Source organism: Bombus flavifrons, chromosome 6, assembly GCF_040668555.2.
Source record: "Bombus flavifrons isolate JBK064 chromosome 6, iyBomFlav1_principal, whole genome shotgun sequence".
NCBI classification, from domain to species: domain Eukaryota; kingdom Metazoa; phylum Arthropoda; class Insecta; order Hymenoptera; family Apidae; genus Bombus; species Bombus flavifrons.
In genome coordinates, this window is record NC_138447.1 from 6,626,148 (window position 1) to 6,639,857 (window position 13,710).

The 13,710-nt window shown below is 38.6% G+C and overlaps 1 protein-coding gene across 3 annotated transcripts in view; it reads left to right on the plus strand.

The window, feature by feature from the left end:
• Nucleotides 1-13,710, plus strand: part of nAChRalpha6 (nicotinic acetylcholine receptor alpha6) — a 280,059-nt gene that overhangs the window by 130,554 nt on the left and 135,795 nt on the right. For all 3 annotated transcript variants that reach the window (XM_069115136.1, XM_069115135.1, XM_069115134.1), the window contains exon 5: nt 7,765-7,874. In XM_069115136.1, the coding sequence (XP_068971237.1) occupies nt 7,765-7,874 (110 nt within the window). The remainder of the gene's footprint in view (nt 1-7,764; nt 7,875-13,710) is intronic.

A 13,710-nucleotide genomic window follows, 5' to 3' on the forward strand; every position in this document is an offset into this window, starting at 1 on the left:
TAAATTTGTAAAGTTTTTACGTAAAGCTATACAGAGGTGATAACTGTAACAAATGTTTAATTTCATATTTGTTAAGTAAATATAATTATGAAATTAAAATTTTAAAGTTTCACTTATAATTAAGAATTTGTAGGAGCGCGCGCGCCCGCAAGTACGTAACGCTGTAAAATATAAATTGCAATGAAAACAAACGTTAATTTCGCAAGAAAATCGTAACTAGGTTTATGCAGAAAGTTATTATCGCGCACATTTTATTTTACATCGAAGCGTCGTTCTATATGTTAATGTCGGTTAAAGCCGTAACTCTCGCACCTAAATTATTATTAATCAGCGTTTCAATATAATTTTATACTCACAGCCGAAAATGTCGACAACGCAACTATGAATGCCATTAAAAGTAAATTAAAGCAAGAAAAATGAATTCTCTGTATTTATTATATGTAATATATGTATGCAATTATCGGTTTAACTATCGCTTTAAATTAAAACATTCTACAGTTTAAACATTCTAGAGCGTAATTACCTATGTCGTTAGGGACAATAAACTTCCTTTTTAAAGAGAATTTTTGTTTTACTTGGATACGACTTCTCGTTGTCGAGATATCTCCGTTTAAAGCGAATCATAATTCCAAATAATTCATTGTACGCCTCTCTCTCGCACAGTCGGACCTCTCGCTCGTATGCATTCACTGCCCTACCCTAAGCGTAGCACCTGTGCGCTGGTCAGCAATAGACGTTGGTCATTGCTTTTTTAGCAGTAGTAGTACTAGTACCACCACTATTTGGCTGAGATATGCGTATTTCCAAGAAAAAAGTAGGTCACGCCCAGAATTTCAACCGCCATACAACATACCCATACATTTGCGACGATTTAATAACACGAAATTATGTATCGTGGAAACTAATTAAGGTAAAGACTTGGAACAATATGCTTTTCGAAAATATCGTGTCTTGCATCAGTTGAAATAATCGGCTGTTTAATCTCTACAGTATATTAATTTCGGTTTGAATTGGAAGTTTGTAATAAATTAGCCATTGTGTATTGTAGTATATAAAAGGCAGCTTTATTACGATATGTAAGCTTCATACGATATACATGTTTCTTGAAACGAATGAAAGAGAAGCGGCAAAAATTCCTAGGCAACTAATTCAACTAATTTGCTAAGGTTTTATCGCGATTTACATAGTAAATGGATAAAATATAAATATTAATAATGGAGAAATGTTCATCTACAATTACGTAATAAGCTTGCAAAATCTCACTATCGTTTTTCTAGAATTTATCGCTATTCGTCGTAGTTCACAAACCAAATTGATTGCGATTACTTCGAATAGAAACACTGTTTCAAACAACATCGTATCTGTATCGATCTTCTAGAACCGATTGAGTCCAACGTCACCGAAAAACGAGGTCTTCTGGGACGAGTTGCCCGGATTAGTATGGTCGATGTAGATTCAGGGTAACACTGTGGTCTCGCAAGATCGTCATCCAGCCTCAGTCTTAACCGAAAGCACGCGTTGCATTAATGCACGTGAGAGAGCCGGTCAAGTGCATGCACCCACTATTGTGGTCATCCGAAGATAGATGCGGCAATCCGTTGCAGCTCGAACGATGGGCATTTACAGAGACCGATCCGATTGAGATATGTCTCTTTTTCCTATATGAATGTCAGCCATTTCCCGATAGCGACCGTAATATATGGAAATGCATTCAAAAGCTTCGTTCTTTCGAAAAATTTGAAATGTCTTTATTTAAAAAAAAAAAAAGAAGAATAGATATATATACAAGATATTGTGCCATTGTATCGTTTTTACGATACTGGAATAATAAATTCATCATATTTTTCTTGTATCTACATAGCTCTGAAATTCTGGAAACTAATGAAATTTTTTAATTAAATAACACCGTGCACGTGGTAAGAAGTGACGCAATAAATTTTTGGACTTTTGTTTGTAAACGACACGAGTTCAGACGAAATTAAATTTCACACGAACAATAATTTCTCTAGAAATCTCGGCTTTTTTGTACGTTTTAATCGAGCACAAGTGTTGTTGCAATTATATATTTCTCTACGTAAACTATATCAAGCGGCGTTCAGGTTAACCAAGTTATCTGGATTTAAGCGAGTCGAATTCCAATACTCTGAAACTACCTTACCAACGTATTTTATTTCATTTGAAATATTTTTTTACGTCATAATTAGTCGATTTATTTGCTTCAAGCACAGTATGTACTTAAATATAGAGAAGTTAGAACACAACTTTCACACTAGATTTTAAAATTAATACTTTATGAAATTCTTCTCTCTCTCTCTCTCTCTCTCTCTCTCTCTTTCTCCAACAGAATATTTGTGGATTTCCAAACCACTAGCTGACTAGTTCTCGAGATCACGTTCTGCCGGAGGGACGAGTAAGCCCTCAAGAGGGATAGTAACATTGCTACTTGATCACTTCTAGGACCACATAATCCACAAACCCAAGTGCTAGTGCGCTTCGTAAATGTAGAAATATCGTCCAATGGAAAATGTATTATGGCAAGTTCTCTCGCACGAATTCTTTCGCGAGTCTACTTTCATTGTTCCTTTCCACAGATTTTTACCTTGAATTATTAAAAATCCCCTTGATCGTTCATCAAGTATGCTAAGAAGAAATTTGACAAAATAATCGTTACATACAAAATAATTTTGTACACTAATCGAGTAACAAAGTAATCATTTACTTTCTATGTTATCTTTAATAAGAGATTTCGCTTTATACTTGTTACGAAGCATATTATACTTTGAACGGATTAAAATTAGATAATCCTAAGGGGTGCATTACATTTTCCACACCGAGGAGCTGTTTCTCCTGATAACACGTGCTAATGACACGATTTGGAATTGTATATTACAATTATATCACAATGAGTCATAGTAACCCGAGCTATGCTGTGTAACGCAGACATTATTTCCAGTGTTTAGAAAAAGGACTCGTTCCGTTGCCTGCTTAAGCGTTAGCTTATATCTCCTTAAACGTATCACGGTAAATAAAATTATGTAAAAGACTACATTTGAAATGCATCAAAAGTATCGGTTTTGTTTTATGAAACTCGATATGAAAAATTTCTGCAGAAAGAATTAGTTTAGTTCAAAGTGTGCTTACCTAGGAATTTCTTTATATTAAAAGTACAATTACGTTCTCCGCTCGTTACACAGGGATACGTTTAATTCAAACTTTATGAAAGTCGTTTGATACTCTGCCGAAGTTTGGTTACGAAGCACAAGAACGTGGTATGCGAACTTATAATATTCTTCCCTATAATCATCCGCCTTGAGGTTCGATCGTTTTCTCGTAAAGTTTTTCGACGCATTCTACGAAAAGAGGAAAACACCTGAGACCAGAAGTTTTCTAATACTTTAAAAGAAAACGATTTACTCGTCAATCGCGATTTTGAAGCTTAAAACAACGTAACGAACTTTTCTATTTGGCAATCGACAAATTAAGTCGCGAATAAATATCGAAGCGAAATTTATTTCAGTTCGTGTTTCTCATTTATTTCGTGTTTACTTGTGTCTGATTTTTTATACGCAGATCAACATGAGAAAATACTTTAGACACGCCTACCACCCTCCTGAAAGGATCGTCCTGCGTGAATATAAAATCACGGTTAATCGATCGTTCACTTGTAAACGGGGGTGTATGTAATAATTATCCATAATAAATATCCATTTACAAAATTGCGTAGATTTAATCGAGATTCCTTTATTTTTAGTCTCGATCTTGCTCGATAAAGTATTTATTAGAAATTTTCTCTTTATCTCCAAGAGTGATTTGTGCTCTTTTAAGAAATGCGTTCATGCATAAGGGTAAGCGTAAAGTAGAAAACACGAAGACACTCCGAACAAATCTCGTATATTGTTAGCAGCGTTCTTTTCCCTTCTTCTTCGATGGGTCTTCTTTGACTAGTCCTGCGTGTGCTCGGAGAAGAATCAAGAAGGGATTGAGATTCTAAAGTAAGACAGGGATTATACTATACTTTGTTAAATGTTGCTACCTACGCTGCCATGATTACAGAAGGATCTTGTATACGACGTTTAAGGCTTACGACGTTTACTAGTAAATTGAAAATCGACTTTCAGAAAATATCCTTGGACAAGGAAATTTGAAACACACGATGCAGATGAATGTAACGAGACTAGCGGAAAATAAAATCTGCGATATAAAATTTAGCGAGACAGCTTTCATCAGGGATGTAGCGAAGCAATTTCGCTCGATGATGAGGAGAAAAGAAGTAATTATGATGAATGTGAAATGATCTTTCACGAAAACGTATATTGCAGTTAAGTGACATCGAATAATAGATGCATCTTGGAAAATCGCAGCTAAAAATGAATTTAAAATGCGGAATTCGGCTAAAAACTTTCTCCGTATCGCCTATTATTAACGCGTCGATTTCATAAAATTAACATAAATGAATATGCGAATGAACAATTCGTATATTCATATAAATTGTACGGCAAACTTGTCAGTGTAAGTCATGAAAATGATCAATCACCAAATTCTTTACGCGTTGATTTTCAAAAGTTTGTGAAATATGGAAACTCTTTTTCGTTACTCGTTTTATACGAAAAATATCATCTATCTTCTCCATCGCAATACACAAAACTATCATGCAGCACAGTCATGCACGAAGCACATAAATCATATGACGAAACTGTGTATCCTTTGATTTCGAAGAATATTAAGAAATTCCTGTTATTGCGATATTAATCCCATTTGTCGATGAAAGTTAATAAAGGGCCGTATCGCGGTACGTTAAAGGAATAATCGAAAGAAATCGAGGTCAAAAGTTATGTGAATTGCGAACGAAAGATTACGAGAGAAACTTGAAGAGCTATTGGAACGGTATGGTATATCGTAAAGATTCCTATCTTTGCATATTTTATACAAAGAAGAAACGAGACTATTCGATAAAAATTTATGTGAAGAAGTTATACTTAACAAGATTTCGTTACTTGACCGTCGTTCTAATCTTCTAACGCGTCAGTAAGATAAAAACTAATTCCGAGAAAGACAAAACGAGATAAATCTGGACCACCGTGCCACTGGATGGGTTTCTAATATCTCGAATTATATTTCGAATTATATTTCGAGAGGTTAAAGTCCTTCGATGGTTCTCGAGGAATAAAAACCGGATACCAAAAAAGGGAAGAAGAAGAAAGAGGGAAAAAGAAACAAAAGCGAGGGAAAAAAGCGAAAGCGATCCTTTAATCTCCGAAAGCGCAGAACTCCTTGCGGAAGCTCCAGCTGGCAGCAAATAGAAAGCACTCGGTGAGCCGTTGAGACGAAATTTTATTTCACCGGGGAACGCCGAAAGAGCGTTCGTTACGCCTCGTTTCCATGGCTCACAGGAAGCCGTCGAATCGCCGGGAAAAGGAACTTGAAAATCTCCAAGCAGACACGACGCGTCTCCCCGCTGCGCCCACGCAAACGGGCAAGGCGAACTTTCACCCTCTGAATTCCTCGTTTGTGCAATTCAGCCGCGTAATCTAATGAGCAAACGTCGAGACTCGGCCGTCCGGACCCGGAAATTGAAGTATACATTATAGAACACCGCGTTTTCTATGCAGCTTGCACACCGCCGTCATAAAACCAGGTCGCGCATTCCTCGAAAGTCGCTGCGCTTAAAATATACACAACTACCGGCCGCAGTTCACTCTTGGCTCTTTGCTTCTGTCCGCTCCCTTCGCCCGGCTTAGTAATGCCGCGGTTTTCATTTTGACGCCGCGCACCGGCTCAATCTGACGTTAAACTCGCCGCAATTTACCGGCCGAGCACGCATTGATTCTGCACTTCGTAATTCATCCAATTTGTCGGAGTACATTTAACGAGAGAACGCTGACCTAGAGAGATGGGTGTGTAGCTTTTTATTCGAACCGATATAGGCGATAGATGTTGTGCAGTATCGTGTAACGTAATAAATAACGCATGATCTCGCGTGATTCGCGTTTTCATCCTGCTACGTTCCTCTGGGTTATTTCCCGATTCGATTGTGTTCTTTCATCGCTAAGACTTTTTCTTTAAGTTTAGAAGACGTTTGAGGAAATAGTTGTAATTCTCCGTCTTCACCTTGTTTAAGTTTCCCTTAGAACGTTAAGCTTCCGTGTTTATTGAAACGAGAACGAGATTAGATCGCAACAGTTCGAAGACCGTAGGGAGACCAAAGTAGTATTAGGGACGTATAGTCAGCCATAAATATCTCTCGCATAGAGTAGACAGAGTGCAACCGAAAGTATATGTCGTTACTCGTAAAGTTAATAGGTAACTCGCAAGGAATCTTCCTTTACGGAAAACTTACATGCTAAGAAGCATCCAAACATCCAATCGAGGTAACCTGTTCGTTCAGTCATTTCAACCTCGATATTGTCGCGTTATTTTTCATTACTTTCCGCTTAAATTCGTTCCTCCCTGTGGAGCAAACAAAAATGCACAAAGGGGATGTTTAGACAATTTACATTTAAAGTGCTTCATCCAACGTTACTACGGTATATTCAAGGAACGATGACAATTATCCAAGCTCTTTGAAGCGTCTTGTCGCTCGACCGTAATTCACTAGTACCGATTTCCGTTATTCTAGTGCTCTTGGCAAATTTATCTCCTTGAACACGGTGCTTTGTGCATTACTTTTGCGCGTGCCTGCAGACTAGTTATTTTGTGAGTCATTCTTCAGCCACGGAGACAACGACGAAAGCAAAGGAAGATGAAAGTTATTACGGTTTCGTGCGAACAGTTCGACAAATTCAATTACGAAGCTTACGGTCGATATTCGTTGTTTCTTCGTGGAATTTGACTTGGGCACGCTCAAGCTGGTTCCGCGTTAAGCCTTTTATACAGATCGCTGGAAGAAGGATATCTCCACGAATAATTAATTTTCCACCTAACGAGGATTAATTAATTTTACCGATTTCATGCCCCAACGAAGTTCTCGTGACTTTTCGTGCTTCATTATCCTCGCTAGACTATGGAAAATTGATATTCTTCCTAGCTGAAGTTGTCACCGATAACGGATTTGCAATTTTGGCAGGATTCAATTTTAGTGATTTCTTTAAATAAATTATAACGTACGTTGGCCGTTGTAAATTTCTATTTACAAGTTATAACGTGGATTGATTTTCCATTCGAGTTAATTAAATTCATATATTATCACGTTGACATTGTTTGAACGATCTAGATTGTTATTTGATATTTGATTCGTGTTTGGATAATCGATAGATCAGGGAATGAATTACTAACGTTCACGAAATATTATATATCTGTGCAAAAAGTTGCACTGAACCATTCATCGAAAACGCATCGTATGCATTTTTTAAAGCACCTTCAATGGATACAACATATTTACGACATAATTCTGTTCGACCATTTACACCAAATAATTTTGCAAATAACAACTTTGTGAGAAAAGTCGATTAGTTTAATTATTGAAACCTAACCAACTAAAGTAAATTACCAAGAAAAGGGAAAGTAGCAACGTCTATACTCAGAATCAAATCATATAAAAATTACTCATTTTCACAGATTGAGAATTTAGAAACCACCTGCGCAGACTGTAATTAGATAATTACAGTACAACTGCTACTTTTCTTTGCCCAAAGAAGAAAGTTCCAATCAGATGATTTGATAAATGTACATACAAGATGTTTACGTATAAAATATACCAGCGGAGATGGGCTGTATGTAGCTGATAATCAAAGCTCGTCCATTTACGATAATTGTTCATTGTTTCAGGAATGGATGGACTACAACCTTCAATGGAACGAGTCCGAGTACGGTGGCGTGAAGGACCTTCGAATTACACCGAACAAGCTTTGGAAGCCAGACATTCTCATGTACAACAGGTAACAGAATCTTGTTGCATTTGCATAGGTAATTTGGTCTCGCACGATAAATCGATCGACAAACCTAATTATCGCGCGTGACAAAGTAAAACCCCAATGAATGCCTGCTCGTTAAAAACGTATTCGGTTACTTCCGCGAACGAAAACTCGATCGACGAACCGTTAAATTTATTTCATTAAAGTATTCGCGGTTGGTCAAAGTATCCACGGAATAAAAATGAAACGCGAAGAAAGAAAAAATGAGAGAGAATTTTTCGAGTTTCGATTAAATTCGTTATTTCGCTAAAAGTAAAAGCTAAACTCGATCAAACGCGAATTCGGGCATTCTTTAAATGCGTAAATTTAATCACGAGTTTTGTCTAAAGGATTCGAATTCCATCGCGACACTCGTCATGTTACCTGCACGCGTTTAATCCGTGGTCGTTACAGCGTTCATGAAAACTTGCACATCCGGAAACGTCGATAAAAATAAACGTACCTTTGATCGTTTCCAACCGTCACTGATACCGTTCGCGTATCGTGTATCACGAATCGCTCGATTTTATTACATCCTAGCCAAACTTCGCTGATTAATATTTGCACCAATGCTTACGGTGAAAAAACATATAAATAACGCTTTCCGTACGACTCCTATTTGTGAAAGATATCGTTACTTTGCCAACTGTTGTAAAAAATAAAGAAAGAACGAGGTGGCCGTCCGAAATATACAGTTACGTATCTTTCTTTGTTGAGTAGCTTTGTTGTTGACTTTCTTTAGGAAAAAACAAGTTTGTAAACTTATTATTATATGTACAAACCTGCTTTGTGCGGTATGGGATTAACGTTCAACCGAATAAAGTTTGACTTGGCGTCTTTCGATTTTCTTTCAAAGCAAATTTCAAAGCGTAGAATTAAATTTTCGAACACGAGGCCTTGCTGTTCCTTTTTCTTGGGAAAATCAAGCTCGTAAATTCTCGTGTCAAAGCGCGGAACGTGATAAATTTTAGTACTTACAGAATAGTAGCTATTGTCTATTTTAATTTTTCGAATACGATCTTGTCAAACTTTTCTTATTAAAAATCACTCTTTATCGTTGGTACTTTTACAATACTTTTAACGATGCTATCGATAAACAAACAGAATGGGTGAAGCACGATTCTATACAAAAAGTTAGAATTAGTTATGCTCATATACCCGATGGACTTTAGAATTCCATTTTGTGCAGCCAAGATAGAGCTCCAGTGGAAAATGTCGCTACACGTTATTTTTAAACGCAAGGTCCACTATTTTATGCCGCATGTTCTCGAAAAACATCCGATGATTAAACGAAAGCAAAAATTCAGTCTTATCAGAAATGTACAGGCATCGGTGATTCGTAAAAATAATTTAAAACGGTGTTCAAACGCGTGTGCGCGAGTAATCTGCATCAAAGCAATTCACAAATCGAAATTCTACCCGTGGCATTTTTATCCACAATGGGATTGGAAGCGACAAAATCGAGTTAATTCGTGGTACACGCAATACGTCCGCGTAATCCGATACATTCGAGTTGCAATTACACGCGGTTGGTCGACCGCGGAGTTTAAGCCGTGCAACTTTAAAAGCTCGTTGCCGAATTCGGGTCGTCAATATTTTACAGTCGAATTCCTCGGTCAAATTAAGCGAGAGCTTCCAGCAATAGGAACTCGCTGGAAACCAAGGTTTCCGTTCCGCCGTAAAACTGCACTCTTTGTTTCCGAAGTCGTGCTCGACCGCGACCGCGTAAGAAGCAAGAAGGGACGCGTGATAACGAAATAAACGGAGAAGAAGAGAAAAGTAAACGTAAAAGGGGGAAGCGTAAAATCGTTTTCAGAGCGAAACGTACAACTCGAGACGTTAAACTCGGCAAAACAACGGATCGAATAAAACGTAAAAGATCACTGGCTAAAGAAAACCGTCGACAAGCCCGGATTAAAAGCTGCGCGTTCGATGCCCCGAACCGAGAGGAACTAAGATTTTCAGAATGTTTCAGAAACCCACGGCGGCTACACATTATGTATGTCGTCGATTGCGTAAAACGAATATACATACGTTTCACACGACGCTTACCTTTCCCTCATTTTCACACGACGATTTTCCCGACTATTTAGATTTAAAGCGTCGAGGGTACGTAAACATAATCCCAGTGTTGCTTCGCATCTCTTACGAAAACTCTATACATACTCGATTACTATATACACATTCTGTCACGAACATACATATACATTATGGTTATATATATACATATATCGAAGTCTCCCTGAAGTGCATGCGTTTTCTTGAGTCCCAGCAAATACACTATCTTATCCAGTACGTACTACCTGTATATTTACATTTCTCATTTGTACATATTTTATACATTATAGATAGATCTATCTATGCACATACTCTTCCTGCAGAATATTTCAATCCTAACCGTAGATACATTTTTTGGGACGAGCCGCCTGGTATTTCGTATCTCTCTTTGGCGCCTCTTTCTCATTTTTTCCATACGATGCAGGTGTGTACATACATCGCGAGAACGTTTTTACTTCGCAAAAGTGTTTTTTTTTTTTGACGCGGCAGTGTTTAGAGGCGAAATAAAATGACCGGTCGGCTCGTGCGTGTTCTTTTCGTACATACTGATACATGAATTGCGATAACGCAGAGGCATTAATCGCATATATTTCGATCATATTCATTTTTCCAAAGGTCGCGAGGGCCACGGTGTTACGTCGTTTATTTATAAGAACAGAAGGGTACTCAGACGCTCCAATAAAGGTAGAAAGTAACGTTAGAAGATAAAAGCGTTTCTGTTTACGTTTCCATCGCTGCGTTCACCCTTCCAATTACAATTCTTCGTGTATCGAAGATTATTTCTGCTTGAACGAGAAAATCGTCCAATTTCCAAAATGACACGTCGGGGATCAAAGGAAATTGTATTCTCTCTAAATCAGAAAGTTGTAGCTGCCTTCGTGTTTTCCGAATCGTCAGTTTTTCTTTCTCCATTGTCATTCGAATACCGGAAGTAAATGTACGCCGTACATTCGCGATCGCGTGGAAGGAAGAAGAAGCAGCGGATTTCCTAATGCAACGATTTCGAGAGAGAAATCCCCGAAGCAGATGGAGCGTTCTCCATCTAGTTTCCTCGACGATTAACGCCGTGGCTTCCTCTCGTTCTCAGCCACTTGCTCACACAGCCTTCTAGATTAATTAGTTATAGATTATTAATAGGCAATGCAGCAGCAACTCTCTGCATATATAGTAGGCGCGAGCAAGCAACACGCGGAGCGTCCCGGCGCGTTCCACGTTCTGCTGGCCCGCAATATTGATACGCCCGCTACTCGGCTGTCAGCCGATTCCCATCGCCGCTGGAATCGATCGCCCTCGTTGAATACACCCGCCATTCCGGCGAATTATTACACATTCTCACAGTGATACCGCATCACGTACTACGCGTTGCATAGTGGCGCGAGTTTCCGATCCGCTTGCTGAATAATGGATTAACGAGCGAGGCCGGCCGCGATTTAAGCCGCTGCGATCAGACGAACGGTACGGACCTTTCGGATAACGCGCTCCGACGTGAACTATATTTTTCCGGCTTCCAACCCTCGGATCAATGGGATTTGACGTTTGAGCAGAGACTTTATTTCGCGGCGACACGAAATCCGATGCCGATTTTGCATCGGGATTCGGCCACGGAACCCGTGAAATTTGGCCACGATCACGACCAGATGAATAAAAAACTTTTCCTTTCCTCTGAGAAGTATAGATTAGGCGTTGGTTTCCGCTTGTACTTGTTTGTTTTCAGATTTACAGGCGAGATTGACTTTTGCAGATTCAAAGTTATTTTATAAATAACGACCTTTGTGTTTGGTGGTTTTTTATAGTTCGTATTAATTCGAAAGTACAGATCGTTTATCAAATATTCGAACGTTCAAAGATAAAACTCTCGTTGTAATTTCTTTCAGTTTTTGAAAAGCTTGTACGTTCGTTTCTTGAAATTTGCGATCGGTCGTACACGAACAGACACCAATGGCTTGTACTTCAACCGTAAACAAAAATGGAGAAATTACGTTTCCACGATGAATCGTAGTTTGAGATTACAGTAAACCGAGAAACGCGGGAAAGGCGACCTTTTTTGTACTAATGAAACTTTGTAATCATCGGAGCCGAGTGATTGCTACATAAACAGAACTACCCTACCCCTGTAAAATGAAAGTCAACTAATAATACGTATATCTAACTAATAGTACGAAAGAAACCGGAATTTTATGTCAAGTCCAATTTAACGTAATTAGCAACCGCAAGGTTAGACGATAGTCCCTCCCTATTCGCGTTCCTGCGTCAGTTTATCTGAAAATCACTTAATTCTCGTAATCGCGTTGATCTCCTGAATTCCTGGAGGAACTCCTTCGAAATTCGGTAGCTCGCAGGAAATCCGGCAAAACTGTTCCAGCACGTGAATAGCAAAAAACAAAAAAGCAAAAAACAAAAGAGACAAAAAGAACGAAAGACTAAAGCGGGAAGAGAGATAGCCGAGGATTGCGCAGACGCGTATCGAGCTCGTTGTAGAAGGTAAGAAGAGAAATGGCGGGATCATGGAGCTCGTGTTTGAGGGGACAAGAGGGACGAAACGTTGAATCTTCTTTCAACAGACCTAACGATTGACCACATTGGTCAACCAGGGGCTAACAAGAGCTGGGAATTTCACGTGAATTGTTACCTCCGCAAAGCGTGTCAGATCGTTTCGATTAATTGATTTTGCAGAGTAGAGAAACTTTGATTACTGAACGTTACCGTGAAACTAGTGATTCTATTCGGCCTATTGTTGTTTCAACCGGATGTTTTAATTCCAATACCGGTTCTATATAATGACGGTACAGTGATAACGTAAGATTTGTTAGGTAAAGAAAGGGAAGCTTTCGCTTAAAAATGCCTTAGCGGGGAAAACGAAGTTTATGCGTAAAGCAAGAAATTCCAACGTAAATGAAATACCAACGAAACGGTATACAAAGAAGAGACAAATAAAATAGAATATACGCTAGCCACATCAAAACTTCCTAACGTTTAAACACTCTTAATGATATCTTGATTTCAATTTGTAATTGCAATCTCTATTCGTTCCTTCCACGTTTGAAAAATTCACATTTGAAACAAAGAGTATGCAAACATGGAAGTGTTTCCCGAATAGTCAATATTGAACATTGTTAAGTAAACGGAACTTCGATCTTTCGAATCCTCGAAATATTACGTCGCCTCCAAAAATATATCTTTTCGTTTCCAATTCGATTATCATTCCAAAAATTAATAAAGTCTCTGGACACGATCGTACGCGATACCGGGTGTATTGATCAAAAAAAAGAACGATCGATAAAGCAATATGAAAAAGTAAACGTATCGGTACGTTCGCACGTACTTTCAAATTATCATGTACAGGTAGGACGAAAATAATAGGAACAGGGCATGCGCCCATTTAGCAAGACAGTGTACATACCCTGGGGAACAGTTACCACGAGTAGTTCTTTCAAAGAGAAAGGTGTTTCCTGCGAAACCGTAAAGCGAATCCCGAGCATCCCGCTCCGAGGTACTTTTAGTCGGTACTACCGAATTTAAGCTGCTATAACCTGGAGGTTAAAGCTTCGAGACTGGCGTGCAACTCGTAAAATCCGTTTCATTCGAACACCCTCGCGAATGTACGTAATGCACTGCCTTACCACAGCCATGAATTGATCAGGTCCTTATGAAATTTGTACCAGACTAGTCGATTCTCTTTATATATCGATCAACGTCACATTTCATTACTTAATTATCGGACGAATGAATTTTGAATGTCCAAAGGTTTGAATCTTTTTATTGT